General features: G+C 26.7%; 4 protein-coding genes across 6 annotated transcripts; 2 read left to right on the top strand and 2 right to left on the bottom strand.

Annotated features, from left to right (window-relative positions):
• Positions 1–85: 85 nt before the first annotated feature.
• LOC132905619 (fatty-acid amide hydrolase 2-like) lies at positions 86–6,324 on the bottom strand. Of its 2 annotated transcripts, XM_060957101.1 has the most exons (10): positions 6,163–6,324; positions 6,062–6,097; positions 5,387–5,595; positions 4,519–4,745; positions 3,815–4,144; positions 3,172–3,464; positions 1,734–1,829; positions 1,152–1,310; positions 780–962; positions 86–338 (listed from the first exon to the last, which is right to left on the bottom strand). In XM_060957101.1, exons 1-10 carry the CDS (start codon positions 6,250–6,252, stop codon positions 249–251), a joined length of 1,713 nt encoding a protein of 570 aa, XP_060813084.1. In that variant the 5' UTR covers positions 6,253–6,324; the 3' UTR covers positions 86–248. The 2 variants fall into 2 exon arrangements, with proteins under 2 accessions (XP_060813084.1, XP_060813085.1); XM_060957102.1 differs by lacking the exons at positions 6,062–6,097; positions 6,163–6,324 and adding an exon at positions 5,782–5,923.
• Positions 5,819–7,183, top strand: LOC132905620 (uncharacterized). The gene is made up of 3 exons (XM_060957103.1): positions 5,819–5,954; positions 6,632–6,681; positions 6,745–7,183. The coding sequence occupies exons 2-3, from the start codon at positions 6,655–6,657 to the stop codon at positions 7,156–7,158; spliced, it is 441 nt and encodes a 146-aa protein (XP_060813086.1). The 5' UTR covers positions 5,819–5,954; positions 6,632–6,654; the 3' UTR covers positions 7,159–7,183.
• A 931-nt stretch (positions 7,184–8,114) lies between these two features.
• Positions 8,115–14,612, top strand: LOC132905623 (protein SPT2 homolog). The gene is made up of 7 exons (XM_060957108.1): positions 8,115–8,309; positions 8,393–8,539; positions 8,650–8,779; positions 12,266–12,423; positions 12,766–13,729; positions 14,151–14,372; positions 14,463–14,612. The coding sequence occupies exons 1-7, from the start codon at positions 8,256–8,258 to the stop codon at positions 14,546–14,548; spliced, it is 1,761 nt and encodes a 586-aa protein (XP_060813091.1). The 5' UTR covers positions 8,115–8,255; the 3' UTR covers positions 14,549–14,612.
• A 1,084-nt stretch (positions 14,613–15,696) lies between these two features.
• LOC132905622 (uncharacterized) lies at positions 15,697–25,005 on the bottom strand. Of its 2 annotated transcripts, XR_009657832.1 has the most exons (6): positions 24,262–25,005; positions 23,455–23,868; positions 22,850–23,347; positions 22,601–22,723; positions 22,116–22,348; positions 15,697–15,793 (listed from the first exon to the last, which is right to left on the bottom strand). XR_009657832.1 is itself a non-coding variant. In XM_060957107.1 (5 exons), the coding sequence occupies exons 1-5, from the start codon at positions 24,896–24,898 to the stop codon at positions 22,254–22,256; spliced, it is 1,767 nt and encodes a 588-aa protein (XP_060813090.1). In that variant the 5' UTR covers positions 24,899–25,005; the 3' UTR covers positions 17,441–22,253. The 2 variants fall into 2 exon arrangements, 1 of the variants encoding a protein (XP_060813090.1); XM_060957107.1 differs by lacking the exon at positions 15,697–15,793 and having other exon boundaries at positions 17,441–22,348.
• Between the last annotated feature and the right edge of the window lie 387 nt (positions 25,006–25,392).

A 25,392-nucleotide genomic window follows, 5' to 3' on the forward strand; every position in this document is an offset into this window, starting at 1 on the left:
ATTACTATATAAATGAAGACAATCTTGCAATATTTAATTATAATACGCATTAGTATTTGATTTAAGAGTAATAATAACAATACAATTATATTGCACCTTAAATTCATTGTTTATTATTACCTTATCCATAATATGTTAACAAATGTAAAAAGAATATTGTATAGTAAATAATACCACACTGCTATTACTAAATAACAATTACTTTTGTAAATCATTGTTGAGTTGAATTAATATCAGTTTGTAATAAATTAGGCTGGTGAAACCCAACCACCAAACACTTTCTCCAATTCTCGTGCTACAGCCAAACATAAATGATCATTATAGGGAGCTGCTACGACCTTCAATATAGAAATTATAACTTGTTAGATAAATTAGTAACTAATTTACTAGATCTATTACTTCATTAAAAAACTTAAAATATATATTTAAAAATTTACAATCTTTCGCAAAATAAGCTTTGTTGAAATATAAATATATACATGTAAACACTATTATACATATCTATATCTACATATAGGGTGTATCTTCATTAAGAAATAAAAAGTTATCAGCTAATTCAGGGTTTTATCTTTTTAAGGCAAGGATCCTAAAGTTGATCCTCGAGAATTTTGATAAAATTTGAAGGAAACTCTTTCAAGCTCTAGTTTTATACTTTATGACATTTTAATGAATTGTTTAAATTTGTAGAAAACAATGAAGCTCTAAACATAATTTTGATATTTCTAAATCATGTATTATTAAATGATTAATATCCAATTACTTAGTAATAATTTTCCTACCTGCACTCCTATAGGTAGTCCATTTTTGTCTACACCAAGAGGCACTTGGCACACCGGAAATTTTAAAACATTAAAAAGACACCAATAACCAAAATTAAATGGTCTGAAAAAAGCTGTATAATGATAACCAGTTTGAAAAGGTGAAGATGGATAAATTAGTATCCCATTATGCTCCAATTTATCCTAAAAATAAAAGTATAATTGCAGCACAATACCACAGAAGGTAGGTAGTATGGTGTACTGTCAAGTGTATTTGCCAAACTTGCTGCATGCAAAGATTAGAGTAAAAAATATTTACAACTTTATATTATATAATTACATTATATAAGATATGATTAAATAATAATAAAATTATATTAAACAAGAATTTACCATCAAATATTGTTTCATATTTGTTGTTACATTCATTGCCCATTCAGCATCTTCTCGAGGAAATATGTCTTCATCAATTAGTTTTATAATAGCAGCTAACGTTAAGTCTGATCTTCCAGTTAAAAATTTGGAAATTTCTGTAAGAGCACTCGCACGGTACTACAAAAAATTACATTTATATAGATTACTACATTCTTTATCATTGTCCACAAGATTTTCTTTATTGGATTAATATATCGATTAAATGATAAACATAATATTAACTATCAAAAAAGTAGAACTGCCATTTAAGATCAGAATAAAGCAATATATACTAGTATTGGATATTGATCACTATTCATTTCAAACAATAACAATACACTAATTATAAATCGGAACAAGGGGAACTATTGTCACCTTGAACAAAATATTTACGAATATAGTCGCGTAAGAGTGCTTAAGCGAGTAAGATAGAGCATTGATTAGATAAACCTTATCTAACAACCATTACTTGTTATATGAAATGAAAGGTGTTATATCAATCCGGAAAACAAGTACATAATTATAATTGTAAATATACGTAATGTATATAAGTTATAGTACCTTTCCATTTGTTATATTTATTTTGAAATCAAAATTTTCTTGTGTCATCCAAAATCGCCATAATCGATAACTATATTCAGAGCCAGGTATTTTTATCTGTAATTCAAATAAATTACAATTAAAACTTCTTAGAAATAAAAATATCTATAACTATAACTATCTAATTCTTGTAATCTAATTTATTTTTAGTTTTTAAATATAAATAAAATAATGTAGAATGAGTGAAAGCGTACAAATATAGCAATGAAAGTTGTTTTGTTCGAAAGAACAAAAATACGCGAAGATTCTCATTACATTTTGTAAGGAAAAAAGCATTTTGAGACAAGAATCTATGCATTGCCGTCAATATTATTTGTCCGTTTGTGACAATATGTTTAAAATTGTTGACAAAATGTTCAAAATTCAACAGCTGAAGGTGTCATAAACTAGGTGTTTCCGTAAGGCCAATTAAAAACTGTGTATACCAAGACTCAAATCTAGAGGAAAATTATGCGATTTTACTAAAAGCCTCATTTAGATATCGCCCAAACTCTGTAAGTAAAGGCATTCTGAGGATGCATAGAAGAATGTTCGCGATGCCCTAAAAGCATAATTGGAAGTTAACTGTGTTTGAAAAGAACCAATCAGCATGCATATTTTTTAAAATGCGTTAGAAAATACTTCAAAATCAAACATTCCAATCTTAAAATGTATTTAAGATTTATTATATTTCTTCTTGAAATCAGAATCTTCTAACAACATTCTCATGGAAGTTAATCATTTAAATAATCACATGGAATTGTTTAGAATTCATGCAAAAAAATCCTTCACACATTCTCTACATTTGGAGCAATTATCTAGTAACCAGATACGAAAGAATCGCCGACTATTCTGGTTAACTTAGAGTTCTAAGAAAGAATAACTCTGCATAGTTACATTGCAACTCTATAAAAACCAAAGAAGTTGAGCAACTTTAGCTACTTTACAATATCCAGGGATCAAATAATAATAGCTGAAGAATTTTCAATGCATATGTGAAAATAAATAACAAACTCAACTGCCTTCATTCACTTAAATTTTCGATTCACTGGTATCCTCCAAACTATTACTCTACTACATGTTACTGCCTTCACTTCAAAATATCCGTCAATTGAAATATTTTGGAAATCATCATGCTCAGTTCAAAGTTTAGTCACTAAGTTATCTTTCTTCCCTTTCTGTATTACTATAACTATTCACATAAACAATAATCGTTTATTATATGTAGTGTAATATTATTATAGAACTTCACAATTAAATACTAAATATTACATGTACGCAACAAAATAAATATAAAAATAATGCAACATTTCCATAATATAAAAAGTAAATAAAATTATAATTATGATATATTAAACGAATATATAATATGAAATAATCAAATCTATGAAGAAATCATGTACAATTTTTAAGAACTTACTTTTGTTGCAGATCCAGTAATTTCTTTAAAATGTTGTACAACTTTTAAAAGAGCAGCTCTCATTTCAGAATTTACTCTACTTGTTCTTATATCACCTGAATTTTCTTGGTAAAAAATATTAAGACATTTTACATCTACTTCTGCATCAAGCTTAAGTAATGAGATTTTTTCTCCAACTAAAACTTTCAAAATAGGTACTAAATCTTCTGCCTTTTTACATATTGGTCCCACTCCTGACATTGAATTAGGATAATCCTCTTTTCGAAGTCCAATGCCTTTCAGTGGTGTTAAACCTAAAAATGGTTATATACAGAAGCTTAGCAACTGGCAATCTATACTGATGCATATGCTGTCATAGACACATAATTATAGGTGGAATTCATCGTAATAGTACTGGGAGATTTTTATGAATAATGTTTAAGGTCAAAATGTTGAGTTTTACAATACATCCAAAAATCATTAAAATCAGAGGAAAGAACGCATTTCTGCAGTTTCACTAAAGCTGTTTATGTTATTAAAAAAATACGAAATTATAAATAAGGGAAGGATAGACTAAACCAAATAGGTGGGTGAAATCAGGTACTATTGTTTTTTTACATTAGAAGTTATGGTATATAATATTGATATTTGCAAGTTTGAAAACCTGCAGTTGGTTGAAATCCAAACAGTCCATTAAAGAAAGCAGGCATTCGCGTAGAACCACCAATATCACTGGCAATAGAAAATGCAGTTCCACAGGCAGCAGTAATTGCACCTTCTCCACCACTACTTCCACCAACATTTCTAGTAGTATTATATGGGTTACATGTTTGTCCATATATATTATTTCTTGATTCAGTCCAGAGATTTAATTCAGGAATATTCGTTTTTGCAATCAAAATTCCACCAGCATTTTTCATAAAGCCTATTGCTGTTGAGTCTTCTTCGGAACGGAAAGTACATCTACTTGTTAAACCCATCGTATGAAGCATACCTAAATAACCATAATAAACGTAAATAAATACAGAATAAATTAAATAAATAAATACAGAAAAAGTTAATAACCTCAAAAATTCATTATTTTATCAGCATGAATGTGAATCAATATAATTTAATCATGTTGTGGGGTATGTGTGGGCTACTGGTTTTGGTTACTTGAAGAAAAACTAATGGAACATAGCATATATACTATGTACTGTGCACAAACATACATTTTTTTAGTTAGATATTTCCAATTCTAACAATTTGTATATTACTGACATTTCTAACATGACATAATACTTCATTAAAAAAAACAAAAGAACTTTTTGACCAACTCAATACATATCACTATGACGTAAAATATATAGGAATATTAAATAAAACTACCTTTTGCTTCATTGCTTTCTTTTGTTGTGAAAGGAACACCCAAAAATGGTTTCTGTTCTTTTATTGAATCAATATTTTCTAATGTTTGTAAAAATTTATCTACTTCTTTGGCTTCTTCTAGGGCATCAGAATATCTATCTTCAACTACTGCATTTATTATCCCATTTACTTCTTTTGCCCGATTTATAAATGCTGTTACAACCTCTACAGATGATATCTTCTTTGTTCTATAAAAATATTTGTACACTTCAATTTTATATCCATCCTTAAAAGTATTTTCTTTAATATTTATCTATTATCAATTTATCACAATAGCAATATTTAAGTTATTTGTTATTATTATATAGAATGATTCCAGTAACTGACCAATCTTTTAACAGATTTTGTTATCTCATCACACGATTTTTTTATAAGTGCATTGATGTACTTATAGAATGTAGTCATGCTTCTTTATGTCATCATATAAATAAAAGTTACAAAATATTTCAGCCTTTGGTAAATTTAAAGTAAATACTCAAACGCTTCACTATTACATTTTATAATATTCACAACATATTTTCTTAAATGTTACATTAAATTATTAATACATAGACTATAGATGTACGTATAATGCACATATAATATGGACTACACATGACAAATGACTCTATATACACAAAGAACATTTACAAAAATTTATTATGGAATAGAGTGACAAAGCCTGTTAAATAGTTCAGAATCATTTTCAATAATTTTTCTTTAACTTTACCTTAAATAGCTTTTACTTTAAATGACTCAATTATTATAATTGGGGTTTAAATGACCTCCAACATAATCTAAATAAATGATATTAAGCAATTCAATATAAAGAAATAAACTAATAAAGTACCTGATTCTTTCAGCTAATTCTGATGCACTTGTCAGTAATAAATCATTCTTAATAGGTGGTACTTTTTGTATATTACGATCATAATATAACCCAAAAATGAAATCTATCATACAGTCAAATATTATATGAAATCTGATAACCAAACATTTTAAAACATGTTTTAAGACCTTGATTGACATTTCGAATATTGTCTGGCACTTGTCACCTTCCTAAAGCGTATGAAAATATTTGAATTAATTCAACTCATTATGTAATTAAAAAAATGTAATTTTCATATAATTCTTAAACTGTTACGTATTTATCTAATGCAAATGAAACATGTGCAATTATGTTTTTGTAAATAGATATCTAATAACAAATTTTATTTTAGAAATTTCATATATATTTATATATACCTGTGTTTGTGAATTCCTTACTAAAGTACACATATTCGTAAAATTCATAGAATTAATTAAATTGTATGCATATTGTAAGGTGTCTCAGTGATTTTATTACAAAGAAATATTTCCGTTATTTTTAATGACACGAAGATATGCCTAAGAAATGAATCGCTCATACAAGATGAAAGGTACACATATTATTACATGAGACACGTTTTCATTGTCATGCGCTATGCTTTTCGAGCTCTAAATTTGCGTAATTTTTTTTAATGGAATCTTATATTTTTTTACATACCAGTATATACGCTTTTCTATTGTTTATACAAAAATACTAAGGTATTTATGACTGAAAATTTTTGTGAAAAGATATTTCAATTTTAATTTCATCAAATTTACTATACAAAAGACAAAGGAAACATAAACTCGAGAATAAGTACCAGTATTACCTGTGTATGCCATGTGGTATACATACATATGTATATACATTCCATAAAATATGTAAATATCAATTTATAACCTTATTTGATAGAAATTTATATAATCAGGTTGTACATTGATTTAGACTATTAATTAATATGTGTACAATATCAAATATATATTAAACTAAAAATGTTTAACAAATTAAAATACTTGAATTTTATATTACAGTACAATATATCTTATACCTGACAAGTTTTTTTTAAAAGTTATTAAATATAAAAATTAAAATAATTTTTATATGCAAGATTACGTACTTGAAATGAATGCTATGCATGATATGAAATTATGCTGTTGATCTTTTTCATATAATATTATCAGATTAGTTAAATATTATTGTCAATTGAAAGAAGATTAGATTGTATTTAAGATTAAACATATGTTATAGGATTATAGGAAATAAAATAAAAAATGGAGAAGGTCAAAAAAGTAAAAGTGGTATGTAATGATAATCTTCAATATTAAAAATTCAGATTATTAATGTCAAATATATATTTTTAGAATCAAGCTATTGAATTACTTTGGCTAAATAAGAAAGATGCGCAGAAGAAGAAGACAAATGGCCGTAAAATAGAAAAATCATTAAATATTCACGCTCAGTGTAAAATTATGCACTATTACAAGAAAAGTAAGAGGCAACATGCAGTAAGTTCCTCAAAATACAGGATACTCTCTGAAATAAAATCACATACGACTAAAAAAAATTGGAGTAAAGTTAAAAATCTATTTTTATTATTACTAAATTTTTCTATTGATATTGAACCTTTAATATGGCGTTATAGTCTTATACTTTCATTATATAGCAATATTGATAATTTATCTAATATTTCCCAACTTTTTGAAACATGTATTGGTGCTTCACATTCTGATAAAAATTTAATACTAAAAAATTTATTGTTATTGCGTCATAAATAAACAAATTTTTATGTCATAAATAAAATGTTTTATTGTTTATTTTTACAAAATTTTATGTTCACTAAAAATTGAAATAAATTTTTAGCATATTAGATTCAAAATTAATATAAGAGTGGATCAGCTAAATGGGATCACTTAAATATCTCCCTTGTTTATTGTTGTAAGAAAAATGAAAAAATTTCTCAAGACAAAGTTACACTACGTTGCATGTATCAGTGGAAATAATTTTTGTTCATAGTCATTCTTTTTACGAGATTTCAAGGTCATCACCGTTTTTTTTAAATAGAACCATATAATTATTATTCGATATTTTGGAGGACATGGAAAACAATTTCAACGACCTGAATAACTATACTGTTTCAATCATTTAATCTTGAAATATTTGTGTCTAAAGTGCACATATGTAATATTTGCGTTCAATCAACAAGTGATAAAATTAAAAAATCTAAATTTTCCAGTTCCGAAACAAAATTTTTTAACTTTTGAAGGATCAAATGAAAGTTTATGATATAAGGAATTAATTGAGATTAGTTTTATCCAAATATTCTCCCTGATTTTTTAGTTATAAACAAATTTAAAAAAATTGGCTAATTCGCGGGCTAAGAAACACTACAACCATCTAGTGGCGAAATGGTAGAACTAATCTCTTTATGAAGAAATTAAAAAAATTAAATTTGTCCATGAGGCGAATTTTTGAACTGTTCAGAAATTAAATTTAAGTTTTATCTCTCAAAACTCATCTTTGTATAACATTATTCCGGTTTGGAGCATAATTAATTAATTACATATAATAAGTAAATACTTACAATGTCCTATTTTGGGCATGGTGGCGCCATCTCTGCTCTACTCATTTCTGCTTACAAACAAATTTAGTTCATCTTAGGCCATTTATTCGATAGCCTTCATAATGTACACTTTAAATAACCTATACTTGTAATAAATGTTGAAGATATTTATTTGATAATTTCCAAGTGTGCTGTAACTAACTCGATTGTAAAAATCGAACAATAAATTTTGTTAGCTATAATCAATTAATGAACCTGAAAGAAATGTCATGATATCTATAATTTAGTATATTCTTCCGTTTTATCGTTAAAATGGATTTTGGTACTTTACTAAGTGTGGCCCAGAAAAATGAAAATAATAAGCAGGTTATTATATTTTCTTCTTTTAATCTTTCTTTAATTTTGAAAAAATGTATTATTTCAATAAAATTATATGTTGTCTGTTATAGTCAATTGCTTGTTACCAAACAAAATTTTCTCCACCCAAAAAACCAACCAAGCAGAGCAAATCACTTTCGGACAATATAAAAAAATTTTTAGCTCGTAAGGAAGAAGAAGAACGCCAGAAAGCATTAGAAGAAAAGAAAAAGAGAGAGGTGAGATATATTGGATTTTTATATATACTCAAGTGTATTTAATTTTTAAATATTTGTTCTGTATGTCAACAATTTTATAATGTTTTATTATTGTTCTTATTTTTATCTAGAATTTATTAGCACTTCGTGATCATAAAGCTCAAAGTCGAATAAATAAACATTTGAAAGTATGTAAAGCTGCAAATAAATCTGTATTGCCAGATGCAATTGACAATGAGAACACAGCTGTTACAATGGCAGGTATGTGAAATGTTATTATATAAGTAAAATAACATATACTTTAACATGTTAAAAATTAATATTTATAGATCCAAATTTATAAAAGTAAATATATTAACATTTAAGTCTATTTTTGAAACTATTACCTTCTAATTTATACCTAGTCTTTAGAACACATAATTCATACAACTTCAAAGAAAGTATGAGATTTGATATGTTATTTAATTATTGAGGCGCATAATATTAACTTCTAATACAATTATTTATTATGTTGCATTGTCATATTTTGTGTTTAACATAATATAGTATGAATATTAATTTAGATATAATTATGGTAGTATCTTTTTCACAGTCATCTAACAGAAAGTAAAAAAATTAGTGTTTATATATTATATATTTAATTTGTCACACTTTTATTTAATGTGAATATTATTGTATCATAGTTATAAATAATTTATTACATAAAGTATAAATAATTTACTTCTTATACAGATAGGAATTTCAATGTTTTCTTTTCTTTTATTGTAATTGTAATTATAAAGTTATCAGTATATTTATATATAATAGATTTGATCTATAAATGCTACAAACTAGAGAGGTATATAGCTTATTGTGTAGGTGCTGCAGAAACGAAATAATGCAATCCTATGTGTGATCAATGATCTACATATTAATGAGTATTCAGAAGTATCAGTCTTTATTCATAATGGGCAGTATTTTTTCCTACAAGTAATTGAATATGAATATATGCAATCATCGCAACATTCTTACTTTTCCACCATCCAACAGGGCAGTGGGATTTTGTGTAAGCAATTCAGGTCAGAATAACTATAGTTCTAGAGTAGTCTGGGAGGCACAGACTCTAAATTGATTATATTATTTTTGCTCAACTGTTTTATGTGATAGTATACTATAAGTATAATAAAAAAATGTATAATTTAGCTTATTTAAAATTTTATTAAAAAATTATGATATAAATATGAAATACAAAGGGAACAGTAGAAGACTTGTGATTAATATGTTATAAGACAAAAAAGATTAGGTTGACAATCAATACAATCATGAGTTGGACTTAAATAAAAAAAGTCGTTTCCACATTACAAGAATATGCTTAGGATCTGTTGATTAGACATATTTCATTTCTCTCTCTCTCTCTCTCTCTCTCTCTCTCTCTCTCTCTGAGTAATATGAGTCCTTAAACTCTTAAACCCTTTTTCTTAGCATCATGTATATACAAAGTGCTCCACGCAATGGTTTCAGATCATATTGCCATTATAAATGCAATTAGAGGAAAATCTTATAAGTAGAAGTTGAGTGGTTCAAAGAGTTTTACATTCATAGGATCATACTTCTTTACTAGTGCAATAGTACATATACATTCCACAATCCTATTATATTCTTAAATCGAAATGTATATTGGTTTTTACATGGGTCGAATTTTCTTGTTATTCTACTTAAAAAGTACTGAGGTAATATAGTTGAAATTTGAGTGGTTTAAAAGATATCTTAACTTTAATTTTGTAAAACTTATATGAAAGACAAGAAAAGACGTAACGTACTACTCTTGTGTTTACCTTAGGCGTGCGGTAGCATGTGTTGAGGCACGAGACGGGCACGTGGAACATTTTCTTTAATCATCCATAACTCGAAAGCTAAGGTATGGAGGATATGTATGTTCTTATGACGTTTTTTATTTTAACGTCTAGATTAACTCTCTGAAGTATGGACATGCATTTATGAATTATCCTATATCAGTTTATATGTAAGTATATATGAAAATTTTAAGTTCAAAATGTTAAGTAAGTTTTAGTTATTCAGCAAGAAAAACGAAATTTTATTAATGTATGTGTTAAATAACATAATACACTATATATATTATATCAATTAAATTTAATTTATAATTTCCTTATTTATTACTTCATTTTTCATTGTCTATGGAATAAGAATACATATGAGACAAAATTTCAATAAAATCCAATGTTTGGATCTATTGGTATGAGTTCTCTTGACTCAACTACCATACTTCACGTTCCATACTCTGAGGGTTAATAATTGATGCATCGAAAGAGAGGTCTTACTCCATTTCTTTCTCTTTTTCCTTTTTTGAATAAATGAAATTGCCGCTAAGATGAATTGAATAAGCCAATTCGAAATAAACAAGCGGTCTATTGGAAATTTTTCAAGAGAAATATCCAAGTATAACTGGAGCCATTGTTTATGAATCAATTGTAAGTCTTGGTTATAATCTTGTTCGTCTCTTAGAAAGAAACTGATGGTAATACATCAAAGCTAGTTCACTCATGGAGTTTCAACTTCGAATTAGGATTAATCATTCAGGGGTCAATTAGAAGGTTTAGAACACTGAAATTCTGTTAATCAGTGAGTCTCAATCACAGGATTCAATTCTGTTCCAATGTGATCAGATTATCCTTCATAGTAGTCAGTGTGTTATGCAATATACAAACTTTGTGTCCCTTATACATCTGCAAACACTTCTTACGTGCATATCAAACAGATCATTTTGACCTACCAGGGATAGGTCTAGTATTAAATATTAATTGCACATATCAAAAAGAATAACATGTGCATATAATAACTATAATATAAATTTTGGTGGTTAAGGAATAGACATTAAAAGTAAATAAAATATATAATCTCACAAATCATCATAAACACAATTTCTTTGTTTATATGTATGGTCATTCTATGTGCATACAATATAAAAATGAGAAAAATCTTATAATTTTTATATTATACCAAGAATTATACATTTTTTGTTTATCTATAGTTTGTAATCCACAGATTGCATAAGCCCATATTAAAATGTGTGATATTAAACTTATATTAAAACTGATATTGTGTATACAGGATATTATTATATCATTTTGATATCATTTTAATCGAAAAATATGGAAGATGGAGATAAATGTTTCTAATGAAAGTTGCATCGTATCAAGGAAGACAGATAAAAAATGATTCATGCCAATAACTGCAGTAGTTTCGGAGAAAATAGCTTGTCGGATTTTATGTACCTCATTCTCTATGTATATTATATTAAAAGTATTTGTATATGCTGTTATGTTACAATATGTTATGTATATATACTAATTTTAAATATTTACTTATACAGCTCATTTCTTCGTTTCACAACAAGTTACTTTTACATTTAAGCCATTTTTCTAAACTTGATCTCCATATTGATCTGTAGAATATATTTCTAATCTGTAACTTTAGAAGCTGTTTTTAATCGTTCAATATAGATGACTTCCAATGAAAAAAGCACATAGTCAAGTTTCGCAATAATTAGTATATATTGGTTGATTTTGTTTCTTTATCATCGTGCCAAATACATTGAAAATGAGTAATATTGTAAAGAAAATTGAAAAAAAAATAGAACAAATTGAATATTTCGTAAAATATAACTAGATGGATAACATTGAAAACATTGTATGTATAGTTAATGTTAAACATTGAATATTAAATATAGGTATATCTATCTGTTCATAGGTCCTTCACAACCTGATGAAGACGACTACGGATATGTTTCGCAGGAAGCGTCTGCATTTTATAATCAATTAATGAGTAAATACAACAATACGACTTCGCAAAAACCAGTTTTCGATGACTGCCGAAAAAGGACAATAAAAGATATAGCATCTACAAAAGTATGAAAGAGCACATATTTTGTAGCTTTTGCAGCTTTTTTAGATTATATTACATTTTTTATACAGAGTGGTAAATGATCAAGGTCACAGTGTTTTGACGATTCTTACACAAATCATTTGTGTATAATATGTATGTATATTGTGTATAATGAATACATGAAATTGAATAGAAAATTTAAGATAACCGAGAACCAGTTTTTTATAAAAAATCTGTGGCCACCAAGAAAAATTGTTTTTCTACGCTGTAATATAATTTCTATTTCTTTTATTATCGTAACTAATAACTACGATTGAACTAAAATATTTATTAATAGCGTTATTAAATATTAATTATAATTCCAGGATAGAGTAAAACTAGCTTTAAAGCAAGAAGCAGAAGAAACTTCAGGACACCGTCGGAAAAGAAAACATTCCGTAAAAGAGGTAGAATTAGAAGTAGAAGAAAAAACTGAAAAAGAGACTAAAGATGAAAAAAAGGAAAAAGATGAGAAGCCAAAAGCCAAGAGGAAACCTATGCCACCACCAATTGATTTTACTGAATTACTAAAAATTGCTGAAAAGAAACAACATGAACCAATCATTATCGAAGCTAAACCAAAAAGTGATGAACCAGAAAGGTTATTGACGAAAAAACAAATGAAAGAATATGCAAAAGAAAAAGAATGGCGAGAACGAAAAGAACAGCGAAATAAACTTGGCAATATGAATAATAAAGAGGGAAATGGTACGACATCTAATAAACTAAATAAAACACAAGATTGTCGTAGTAATACCAGTTCTTCTAACAAAATATCAAAAGTATCGGAAAAATTAACCGCAGTATCTTCAATTTCGAATAAAACTCTTTCCAAAGCAACAGGATTACAATCATCAACTTCTAAAAAGGGAGGTATTGAGAAACCTAATCTCAATAAAGTTACTCCAAACAAGCCCAACATTTCAAAAACATCTGAAAGAGATATACTTTCTGAGGAAAGAAAAAGGTTGGAAACAGAGAGAAAAAAATTAGAAGAAATGCGACAAGCAATTGAAGAAGAAAAGAAGAAATTAAGATTAAGCAAAACTCAGATTCAAGATACGAAAAACCCGAAAATTGAAAAGTCAGTATCAAAAATGAAAGTAGAGAAACAAGAGTTATCGAAAAATATACATAAAGAATCTCCAGCAATTAGTGTAACAAAGTGTCGTATACCACAAACAGTGAATGATAAAATAAAACAATTTCCACCAGCAGACATGAAGTCAATCAAATCTAAACAAATGCTTCCTTTAAAGGAACAGAGGAAGTCATTGGTTAACCATAAACGTAAGAAAGTTTATATTTTTACTTTATTAATTGTATGTCAGAGAAAATAATTATTGTAGAAGGATAAATCTTAATAATCAAAACTTTCTACATATTTCATATTTAGTTTCATTAAGTTCATATTTAGAAAAATTTTAAAGCCGTTATTTTTTTAAGTTTTACATTTTGCGACAGTCACGTTGTAGAAAAACTCTCAAATATAAAGTCACTAACGCTAAGATTTTGTAGCAGTATAACAATGTATATTTTAATTGCTTGATTTAAGTCAACGATTCCTCGGTTTTCTCAGTTTTGTTGTACTAATAAATATACGGGAAGTTTAAATCATTAGATTTAAGAACAGGATAAGAAAAACAAAGCAATAATTTATATATATATATATATATATATATATCTAATAAATATATACTTAAATGTGCAGGTCGTATAAGAGACGAGGATGATGAAGAGGAATATGACTCTGAGCTTGAAGATTTTATTGATGATGAAGTAGACGAAGGAAATGAAGATTATAGTAAATATATAAGCGAAATATTTGGTTATGATAAAAATAAATATAAACATGTTGACCATGACGATGATGTAGCTATGGAAAGCAGTTTTGCACAACAGCTCAAAGAGGAATATGTATCTGCTAAAATAGGTATTGCCAACAAATTTTTTATACTGTTTTGCAGATCTTTCTATTTTTATAATTATCTACAGGAATAATTAAATAATCTGATGTTTTTAGGTATAATGGAAGATTTAGAAGACATGCGTATGGAAGCTTTGGAAAAAAAAAGGAAAGCTCTCTTTAAAAAAAAATTTAAGAAGTAATTTTAAAATTGTTTACAAATTTGTATAAAATTCTATTTAATAAACTATTACATGCTTATATGAATCCAAATCTACTAAAATTTTCACATCCTAATAAATTAATTTTTATTTATTCTATCCATATTGAATCTTTTCAAACATAAACAGAATTAAGCGTCACTACAATTCCTATAATTATTGGTACAGTAGAACTTTGTTTATTCGGATCTCATTTATACGAACAAGTTATTGTTTAGCGTCAATTAGATGAACTTATAACTGAACCTCCATTAATCGAATTACTGTCCAGCATACTTTCAGTTATACGAAAGCTTGTTCTGAAATCATACACGTTCGGTATGAACTGACTGTTTATGATACACGATTGAATGTTTGGATCAAAATTGTTGTTCAATCTCACTTATTCAACCGTTGGTTTTTATTATCGAAACTAATAAGAACAACTGGTAAAGATAGCTAGTGAACTTTTATCGTCAGAATTCGTTAGTTAACCGAAGGGCATTGTCCCCCAACATATTGGGATAAACGAAGTTATCATGTAATATATGAATAACGGGAGAAACAATTGTTTATTACAAAGAGAGATAAACAAATTATTTTTTTCTGTATTTAAAATATATAGATAAATCGTCCAAAATAATAAAATCTTGTACATGTTAATTATTTCTTTCTTATAACGTTAAAAAGCTTATTTATGTTAAAATTATCACATCATGGACAAATTTTTAAATAATGTAAAATTATTATTATTATTATTGTTGCTGTTGTTACTTACAATACTTTTATCGTCATTATTATTTATTTCCCAGGATATGGTATACCAGTTTTATAATTATAAATCATAAGTAATAGGTAAAAACACAGGTACAAACACATTTCTAAGGCATACATACATTACATATATATATATATATATATATATATGTAATGCCAATTTTTTAAAGGAAAGCTATGTAACTTTATATCTCTGTTAGGTGGAACGTTCATCTCGTGACCGTGGCTACGCTCGGCGGCCGGTTGTCGCCTCGAGCCTAAGCTCATTGTCTCAAGTTTCGAATGACCGTGTTTGGATTACTTTGTAAATGCTACAGTATTGAGGTTTTTTCAAGTAATTCCAACGGGGGGCCCGATGTCCTTTCATCTCCGACACCTAATTATGAAAAATATAGTTCATATCTTAAATATAATACACTCCAGCATACAGTATCAAATATTTATTTATATTCAGCTTTTCGTAAATGTTTCCTGCAAAAATTATATTTAAAAATATATTTAATTACGTTTTAATTATATATACGAAAAACAATATTATACAAATATGAATAATATGAAGAGAGTTGTTACAATATTATTAATATACTAATATATATTAATTATATATTTATTATTTCCATTTTATATTTTATTAAAAGAAACCTTATATGTTTTAATTACTTGATTTATACTAATATTATATGCTATATATCACGTAACAAAATAAATATATCATTTTAAATATTATGCTTATATTTAATGATTTATACTTAGCTAGATAAAATTATAGCTAAATGTTCATAAGAATCGCATTTCTAGAAGCTAAATTCCAATTTCCTTATGTAATTTCTTAGATTCGTTGTATTTCGAATATGGTTCTATTATCCATGTTAATGAAAAGTTAAACTGCTACTCAATGGGTTACATTGACAATTTTTATCTTTTATTATTTTATACAATCAAATCTTTGTTTTCTTCCTTACCATCTGTCACCACTTTAAAGAATTATCTCTCTATAGCATATTATTTTGCAAATTCAGATAATTAACTTTCTTTAACTTGACCATATGTTCATTGCATTTAATGTGAAAAAAGGTGAAAAGAAAAAATGTTCAGTATTTTTAGTATTATGATAAATATAATAAATGTTTGTATCTTTGACATGTTATTATATAAATAATGCTACATAAGTAACTATATTTTTATCAATATAATAACGGAGTTTGTAAAAATCAAAACTCAACGGAATATTTTCTCCTGTAAATGGCCTTAAATACGCGATGGACAGAGAAAACAATCCGTGCACGTATTACCATCATTTAAGAAATTCACTAAAGATCATATTACGTTCAAACATTTAAAACAAAATAGGTACGAGGGATACAGACAAAGGTATTTACACATCAGTAGTTTTGTCTTGGCATTTAAATACATATCTCTGATCATAAATTCATGTATGAGAAATTATTATTGCAGAAATAAAATGCACAGTTTTATCAGTAAAATATCTCATTCAAAAACTTTTTAATATTTGCAAACACTCATTGTACTCACTCTATATGTATATATATACATACATATATGTACATATTTATAACAAAACACACAAGTTTTATAGATCTATTATTCTCATACAAACGCAATTTCTATTGTTTAATATTATTAAACAATTAACATATTCTATATGGTTTTATATTTATCTGTACAAACAAAAGTAATAAAAATATGAAATTCTATCAAAAGAAAGAGGTACAGGTAACTATTCAATTTGATTTCACAAAAAATATCATTTTGGAAAATGATTTGTTCAAAATATTTGCTTCTTTAAAATAGACACTTTTCTTTCGATAATATTAATTTCTCTTTTAGAAGTACTTAAAATGGCTTCATTGCCATATCTAAATTGGATTATTACCAAAATACAGGACGCTATGTAATATATTATAATATTATCACCGAGTATGGATACTTCATATAAAAATATAAATTGAAAATGGTCAATATTTTTTTTGAACAAAGCTTCATTTTCTAAGGAGTAGTAAGTATATACGAAACAAATATATATATATCCGGTAAATATACAAATTCTAATTTCTCGAAAACGAAATCTAATTAAAAGATCAGAAATGAAATCTATAATTCCGCTTTTCATTTCAATTTATTCTTTTATAAGATATCATACTCTGTTAGTTAGTAACATATTTTGTGGCATGCCATCGTAGATTGATCATCAGAGCCAATAGTAGAATATTTTCTAATTAATTAAGTGTAAATCGGTAGAGTCGGGTTGCTTGAGAGTGTTCCCCTAAGTACAGGTGGTCAACTCTATCCACGATCCGACCACGAGAGTAATAGGTAGTAAAGGCATGATTAACAATTACGTAGCTAATGGTCACTATTTCATTGCATAAAACATTAAATTTCTATTGTGTTGCATTAATAAGAAAAAAAGATAAAGATATACAAAAGTACAAAAGATATTGTTGAGACGTTTTTCTAACAAATTTACAGGGTTGTAAAAGAGACTATATGAAAAATTGTTAGTGCGATTACCTATGTAAAATACCATTTGTGTGTATATATATATAATAAATTGTGTGTAATATATATCTCGTTCTATTCCTAAAAAAAATTGTTTCAGTTTTAACATATACAATACATTCAAGTGTACCTTAATATATAAGAATTTTAGATATAAAAAAATATCTTTCACCTCTTATAAGAATAATTATTACTCAGATAAATTTATCACTTATTTATATGTATAAATTTATGAGCGTTATTTCTGCCTCTTTTAAATTTGTAGATATTATTAAAAAACATGTATGTAATTAGATAAAAGAAAAGGAGATATTAATCCAATGAAAAAGACATTTGTATTATAATAAAATAAAAATTAGAAGTTTCATTCGTAATGTTGAATAAATAATAAATAAATATTATTGAAATAGTGACTCATCGCTTGGTACATATATATAAGTATATGTACGAATGAAACAACGGTATTTAGGCAGTTATTTTACGGTGTGGTGACTGCTTTTCGTTTTACCTTATTAGTACAAACGAAATTATTATCGAAGTCACTACTGTGAAACGGTCCTAAAGTCTTGAATAAACTTTTGCACAGTTCTAAGGCTTGAGATACCGAAGTTACTGATATATAATATTGGAGGATTAATCTATGGATATACTGCGCTCAAAAAATTAATCAATATTTAATGTAAAAGTCCTTACTTCGAATTTAATTTTCTCTATGCATAAATTATAATGAAAATAGATTATATATGTAAATAGAATATTTATAAAAAAATTATAGTGTTAGTGCGAGTAACTAAAGCATCAGTGTGAATAATGAAATACTTATTAAAACGTGACTCGAAAAAGAAAGCACTTTATCAGAAAATAAATATCTCATAAGCCGCACTATGTTCTTAACTAAAAATGTTATTTAATCTTAGAAATAATAACTTTAACATTAAATATATTGTAAACTATTAGCCGTCTAAAACTATATATATATATATCAATATTTTCAGTATCACAAATCCTATCACAATGTAAAACTTCATTCGAAAGTCAGCCTGAACATTTCTGAATCTTCCTTTCTAAAGAATTTGATTGCTTACTCGAATCAATGATAAATAATGAAGATACAGCTTAAATTAACAAATACGTTTGATATTTCCCCACTATTTTAAATTAAATATTTTTTTCAGGCATCTTTTCGCAAATATAAGAACAATGAAAATTTTTTGAATTTTGATTAAACTACATATCTTCCAACCAAATAAATTAAATCTTAACAGTGACATACATTTTATAACACTTAAAACGCTTAAAACATGCTAATTACCCTTCTACCATTTGCTTCAATCAATTAGAATCACATCAATATGCAACTACTTGTAACAATGTTGATTAATTTAATTATATAAAAATCATAAAAATATATATTTGAAAGCACTTTTCAGTACTTTCAATGTTAACTGAACTACAGAGAGTATTTTATAAATTATAATTATAAAATAAAACAAAAAAATTGTATTAATAGCAAAAAAAACAAGTTATATAATTATTTAGAAAACTATTCAAACTTTAACATTAATTAAATAAAATCATAAAAAATATGTATTTGTTAATATTAAATCACAACTAATTTTAATGCGTATATAGCATAATTAATTTATCTGAGAACATTGTAACAATTTGTAAGCAACTGATACAAAAGCTATTTGATATAAAAAGATATATTCTCTGTAGCTGAAACAATTTTTTTTTAAGAACCTAAAAAGATTTCAATATAATTTTGTTAAACAAAATAACCTATACTTTAGTAATTGTGATATATAATAGCATTTATCCAAATACGGACAACAATGCATACATATAAAGTTATTCAATATAATGAACATAATTAAAGTCTAAATAATTCAATATATATCTAGAATGTGATTAAGAAAGTTTGAATTAGTCAAAGGCTCATTGTTTATATCCGTCTGAGTTTTTAAAGTCTAACTTGTAATCTTTTGTAACGTTGAATATTATCATTTCATCTTCAAATTTATTTCAAATTAGTGCTATCATATTATAGATAAGTCTATAATAATTTATAAAAGAGGATTTTTGGGGTTTGTTTCAAACATGCTCCTATAAGAAAATCTATCTTCATCACTTAATATGCTTTTTTTATGTTATATTATTTTAAGATGAAAAATGTTACATTTATATTACTCACAAAACATTCCAATGTTCCCAAATAAATCACGCATATCTTTGTGGTGTGAGCGCGTGCGCATATGGAGATATGATATATACAGGATATAAGTTAAAACATAAAAGACAGTTCAGATATAGATCCTGCTCTTCAAAATAATGAAATTAGTTCAAATAAACGCACGTACCATTTAAGCTTTTCAAATTACAAACTGCTTTATCCTTAAAAAAATAATATCTATCTATTATTTTTATACCAAATTTAAAATAAATATGTTGCACCTCAATGTAGTATCCACATTATAGTTGCTAATTGTAGGTTTTCATATTCTGTCAACTTTTCTTGTCATGCTATATTCAATTAGCTTATTAAATTGGAAGTATTTTTAGAACAGTTATGAAGATTATACATATTGAAATTGAACATTATTTGTAAATTTTCATTTTATATGTTTTAGCGCAGTACTATTTGAAACTCAAAAACAACATCAAATCAAATAAGTCTGTGTGAATTTATTTCATTATTGTAATGTACCAAATTAATTCTGAAACGATTTCGTTGTGTATATATTTAAAAATACATAAAAACATTAAAACAGTATTTTAAAGGTATAACAATATTTTTTTTATACATATTGTACTATGTATAATATTCACACGTATTTAGAAACTATGAAAAAACTATGAAACAAAATTATGTTAATATATTATAAATACAGTTATAAATATACTATGTATATATATCATGTTGTGGAAGCTTGTTAGATATAATAGACTATTTTTTATGTTTTATATGTTATGAAAATAAAGTATTTAATTGTAAGTGCAAAATAACATCCAGAAGAAAAGATATAAATCTGTTAGTGAAAATTTAAAAAATATTTACAAATAACAATCTATATAACTATTTAAAAATTAACATTGCCTTGATTTCTTGTCATATCAATATTATATCTTGTTCATTATTATACCAGGCTAAATATATTGATCAAAGAGGTAATTTCATTGCAAAACCAAAACGCGAAAGAAGCATATTGCTACATAAAGATGAAAGCGAAATTTTGTCTATAAAATTATTATGACAATTACCTACAACTCATGATTTTTCACGATTTATCAGTAAATTTGGCTTTTAATATAGTTAAAAATTTCGTTTTGTTTATTATTTAAAACCAACAAAGACAAAACTTTACTTGTTATATAATATTTTATCATAAATCCTAAATGATGCTTCATTTCTTGATAAAATTAATATATTTTTTCATTTGTTTGGGAAGTAATAGTATTATCATTTTCCTTGTGACCTTAATAAATGTTTCATGTATCATAAAAAAGTTCTATGTACAAGATAACAAGTATGTATATATACATGTACTAAAAAAAATTGACTCAAATTCGCAATATTATTCCAGATTGAAACAAAAGAAAGATTTACATCACAAAATAGAAATTAAGGAATATGTAATATACAATTTAATTGCTAATTTATTAGTGAATACTTTCTTTCCATCATGTAAAGAAAAACAGAAAAAGATCCAAGTTCCTTCTCAAATTTACAATGATTTACGATTATTATTTTACAATGACTATATGGAATAATACTGCGATATTCAGCACTTTGTTTTTTACTTCATATGCACATACGCGTATACACACGCACACATACAAAACATATATAAAGATATATACACATAATGAAAGAGGAAAAAGCAGAGATAGGAAATAGGAATGCAGCGTTTAGCGAGAGAGAATCGATGGTACATTTCAAATTGTTCAATTTGAACCAACATTCTAGAAAGTTGAAAGCTTTTGTACTGCTTTGATATGGACTACATATATATTCCATTAAAAACTCATTGATAATTATTTAAAAAAATTATCACAGATTTAATCAAAAACTAATAGCGTGTGCAAGGTATAAATCTGTTCTCTTGGTAAATAGTGTCACAAAATAATACTCTATTACACAAAATACAAATGTATCCTATGTTAAAATTATTCGCAACCAATGCTATAAAACACTGACAATAGTCATCTATTGTTTGTTAACTGATTGTAAATAATAAAACTATATTTAAAATCAAATTACCAATATTCTTACTTTCCATTTTTGGTTTTCGATTTCCATGAGAAGTATTCAATTCATGATTTATGATGAATTTATGTTTTATACACATCGTTTCCTTCTCGCATATTTTATGCGCACATGTGAACATTTTTAGCAAATAATTGTCGTGTATTAGAAGTCATCGATACCACCATCAGGGACACCAGAACGTACTTTATCCAATACTTTATTAACAAATTCGGTTGAATGATTTGCTATTCGTATTTCTGTAACAGAAAAATAAAGAAGATGAAATAGATATCCATCCTTCCTGGAACTGTTGATAACATTCAAATCACACAATTTAAGTAATTAAATAATTTTAAAACTTATTTAAGAAAACGTTAATTTAAAATAAACAAATAATTTATAGTGTAGAACTTTACAGAAAAATTAATTAATATAATCCCATAATTTTTTAAAAATTGTTTTTACCGTACTATTTCATATATTTATATAAAAATTTAAAAAGTACTAACTGGTAGCTAATTTACAGTATTTTTCCATTTGACGTGTTAACTCTTCTTGATTTTCGGGATTATGTTCTGTTAATTTTGCAGCGAGTGTTTGCTTAGCCTGGCATATACCTTGAATTAAACGTTCTGCAACAATAATTATTGATGTATTAAATTAGCTTTTCTACTCTTAAAGAGTTTATTAAAAAGAAAAAATTTGGATTTCAAGAAAATATATTTGGTTACATATGACTATAATTATAAGTACTCAACTGTGTTCCTGTTCTAATCCATGTAATTTTATTTTATTTGCTTCATGTTGAGCTTTTTTCTTTAAACGGCATGCTCTTGAAGCAAGTTTATTTTTTTCTTTGCGCGTTTTGGGTCTTGCTGTAAATGGTAACTCAGAAACTGGTGTCATATCATTAATAATACGAGATAATTTATCCAATTCACGACCAATACTATATAATTTTCGTGGATTTGGAGTAAGATCATTTCCATCGCCTTTTCGAGCTTTTCCACTGTGTTTAATTCCACGAAGCGCACAATGAGGACTAAAAACAGGATCTGTGGCTTCATTTAAAATGTGTGGATCTTCAAGACGTGCTCTTGCCACAAGTCTTTGTCCTTTTGGCCCTTTTGCTTGAACATTATATTGCCAAAAATATCGTTCTTTCTTACTATGTTTACTATCTCGATTTGAATCTACACTTCCACCTCCTACTCTACTTCCAGTGTTTTGATCTTCACCATCGCTACCACCAGTATCTACAAATAATTACTTTTAGTTTTAGATATACATGAAAATACGTGATATTAAGAATTTTTGATTAGAACATTAAAAGTGATGTTATCATTCATAAACATTAAAGTACCATTATCACTACTGTAATCATCATAGTGATCACTGTCATCATCACTATCTTCATAACCTTCATCATGGCTAAGAGGATCAATATGATAGAGTGGATCTGGACTAAGTGCACCTCCAGTACTTAAACTACTTGTTGAACCAGCTTCAACAACACCAAGGCTACCAGTACTTAATAAATGTGGACGTGGTTCTCTACGAGCCCAAATTTGGTCTAGTGCCATTGTCCGGGTTGGTGCAGACATGGATAGTCTAGAAACTTTAGACTTATTACTCGTGCATTCAACATCCATCTGACCATGAGTGGAATTATCAAAAGAATTATCACAACGTCTCATTAACAATTCATGAAGAGCAGACTGCCCATTAGGTTTATTTGTAGGATGTAGAGATGTTGAGGAACTTGCAGTTGAACTACCTTTAAAACAATTATTTAAAATATTACTTTTATCTTGAGAATATTTTGTTTATTTTAACATATAGATATGAAAATAATATATATATATCTTGAAAACAGTTTTTTAATTATTAATATAGTTTTAAAATGTTTAAAATGTTTTTAATACATTAGAATACATTTTTTTCGTTGTGTACATATAGTACATTAAATATGTACAATAATGCCTTGTACTTTAAATTTTATATATATTTTTACTATAAAACATATATCGCAAGTGATATTGTTAGTTTCAACATATTTTATATGATTCATATAAAAAAATAATTTTTTGTACAGAATTTGTTAATAACAAAATTTTTACGAAAAGTATAAAATTGAGATAGATATAAAAAATATAAGTTATATAGAAACCTGCAATATTACTAGTTCCTGGACTTGGAAAAGCATTGGGGCTAATTGTTTCCAAATTGTCAGCAACATTGATATTTATGTTCAAATTGAGTCCATGTGTATTTAAATATGTCGGGCAAATATTACGGTATGTTGATCCAGATTGCGGGAAACTACTTGGAGCAAATACAACATTGTTATCATTAAACAATGGACCAACTGATTGAGCTACATTAACATCCATTTTAAATGGTTGAACTCTTTCTTCTGGTAAAAGTAAATCATCAAAATTTAAATCACCAAGGAGAGTATCGTCATTTGCATTTAATTCAGCAAGCGTAGGTCCTTGTATAAGATCTGCTTTATCTACTTGTAATATGTCATCATCTTCCCATTTCTCTGTTTTAAAGAAATCATCTAACTGTTCGGAATCTACTTTAAATGGTGATTCTATGTGATCAGATCTATTGGGCCATATTGATGTTAATGGAGATGGTGAAAATTGTTCATATACGCCCCGAGTACTTCTGTGTCCTCCTGGTATAGGTACTGATGCTGAGGAAGGACCCATTTCTTGATTTGGTTCTTGTTTTATTATTCCATCCATTGAGCTAGTTTTAATCTCCGAAAATAGTTCAATATATCCAGATTCTCCCATCAATACATAAATCTTAAAATCAATTAAATTAAAAACTGAAACTTTGCTGAGTTATATATTTACTTAAAAAAAAAAAAAAATGATTTAAATTATATATAATGTATAGTAAAAAGATCTTACCAGTTTGTTTTTTTTCTAAATATTGAACTCTATATATTTTAAAATATAAATTCTTAATTTAAAATTTTCAAACGAAAATAAAATATATCCGATGGTTAAGTTCAAATCTAAAGACAAAAATAAATTAGGTATCCGTATATGTTTACAGATTTCCTTTATAGTTCACATAAATAATGCTGTCTAATACGAGGATTCAATTGGTTTGCATACTCCGTAATATTGTTAATTAGTAACAATTCTCAATCTGCACAATTACATAGTATACATATTCACCACCCTCAAATGGAACGACCATGACTTTCGTCAGCAAATATTTTTCCTAGCCAACAACATTGACTCAAAAAGTTTTCTGATCTTGGTGTCTGTAGTAAATT

Source organism: Bombus pascuorum, chromosome 3 (genome assembly GCF_905332965.1).
Source record: "Bombus pascuorum chromosome 3, iyBomPasc1.1, whole genome shotgun sequence".
NCBI lineage: Eukaryota > Metazoa > Arthropoda > Insecta > Hymenoptera > Apidae > Bombus > Bombus pascuorum.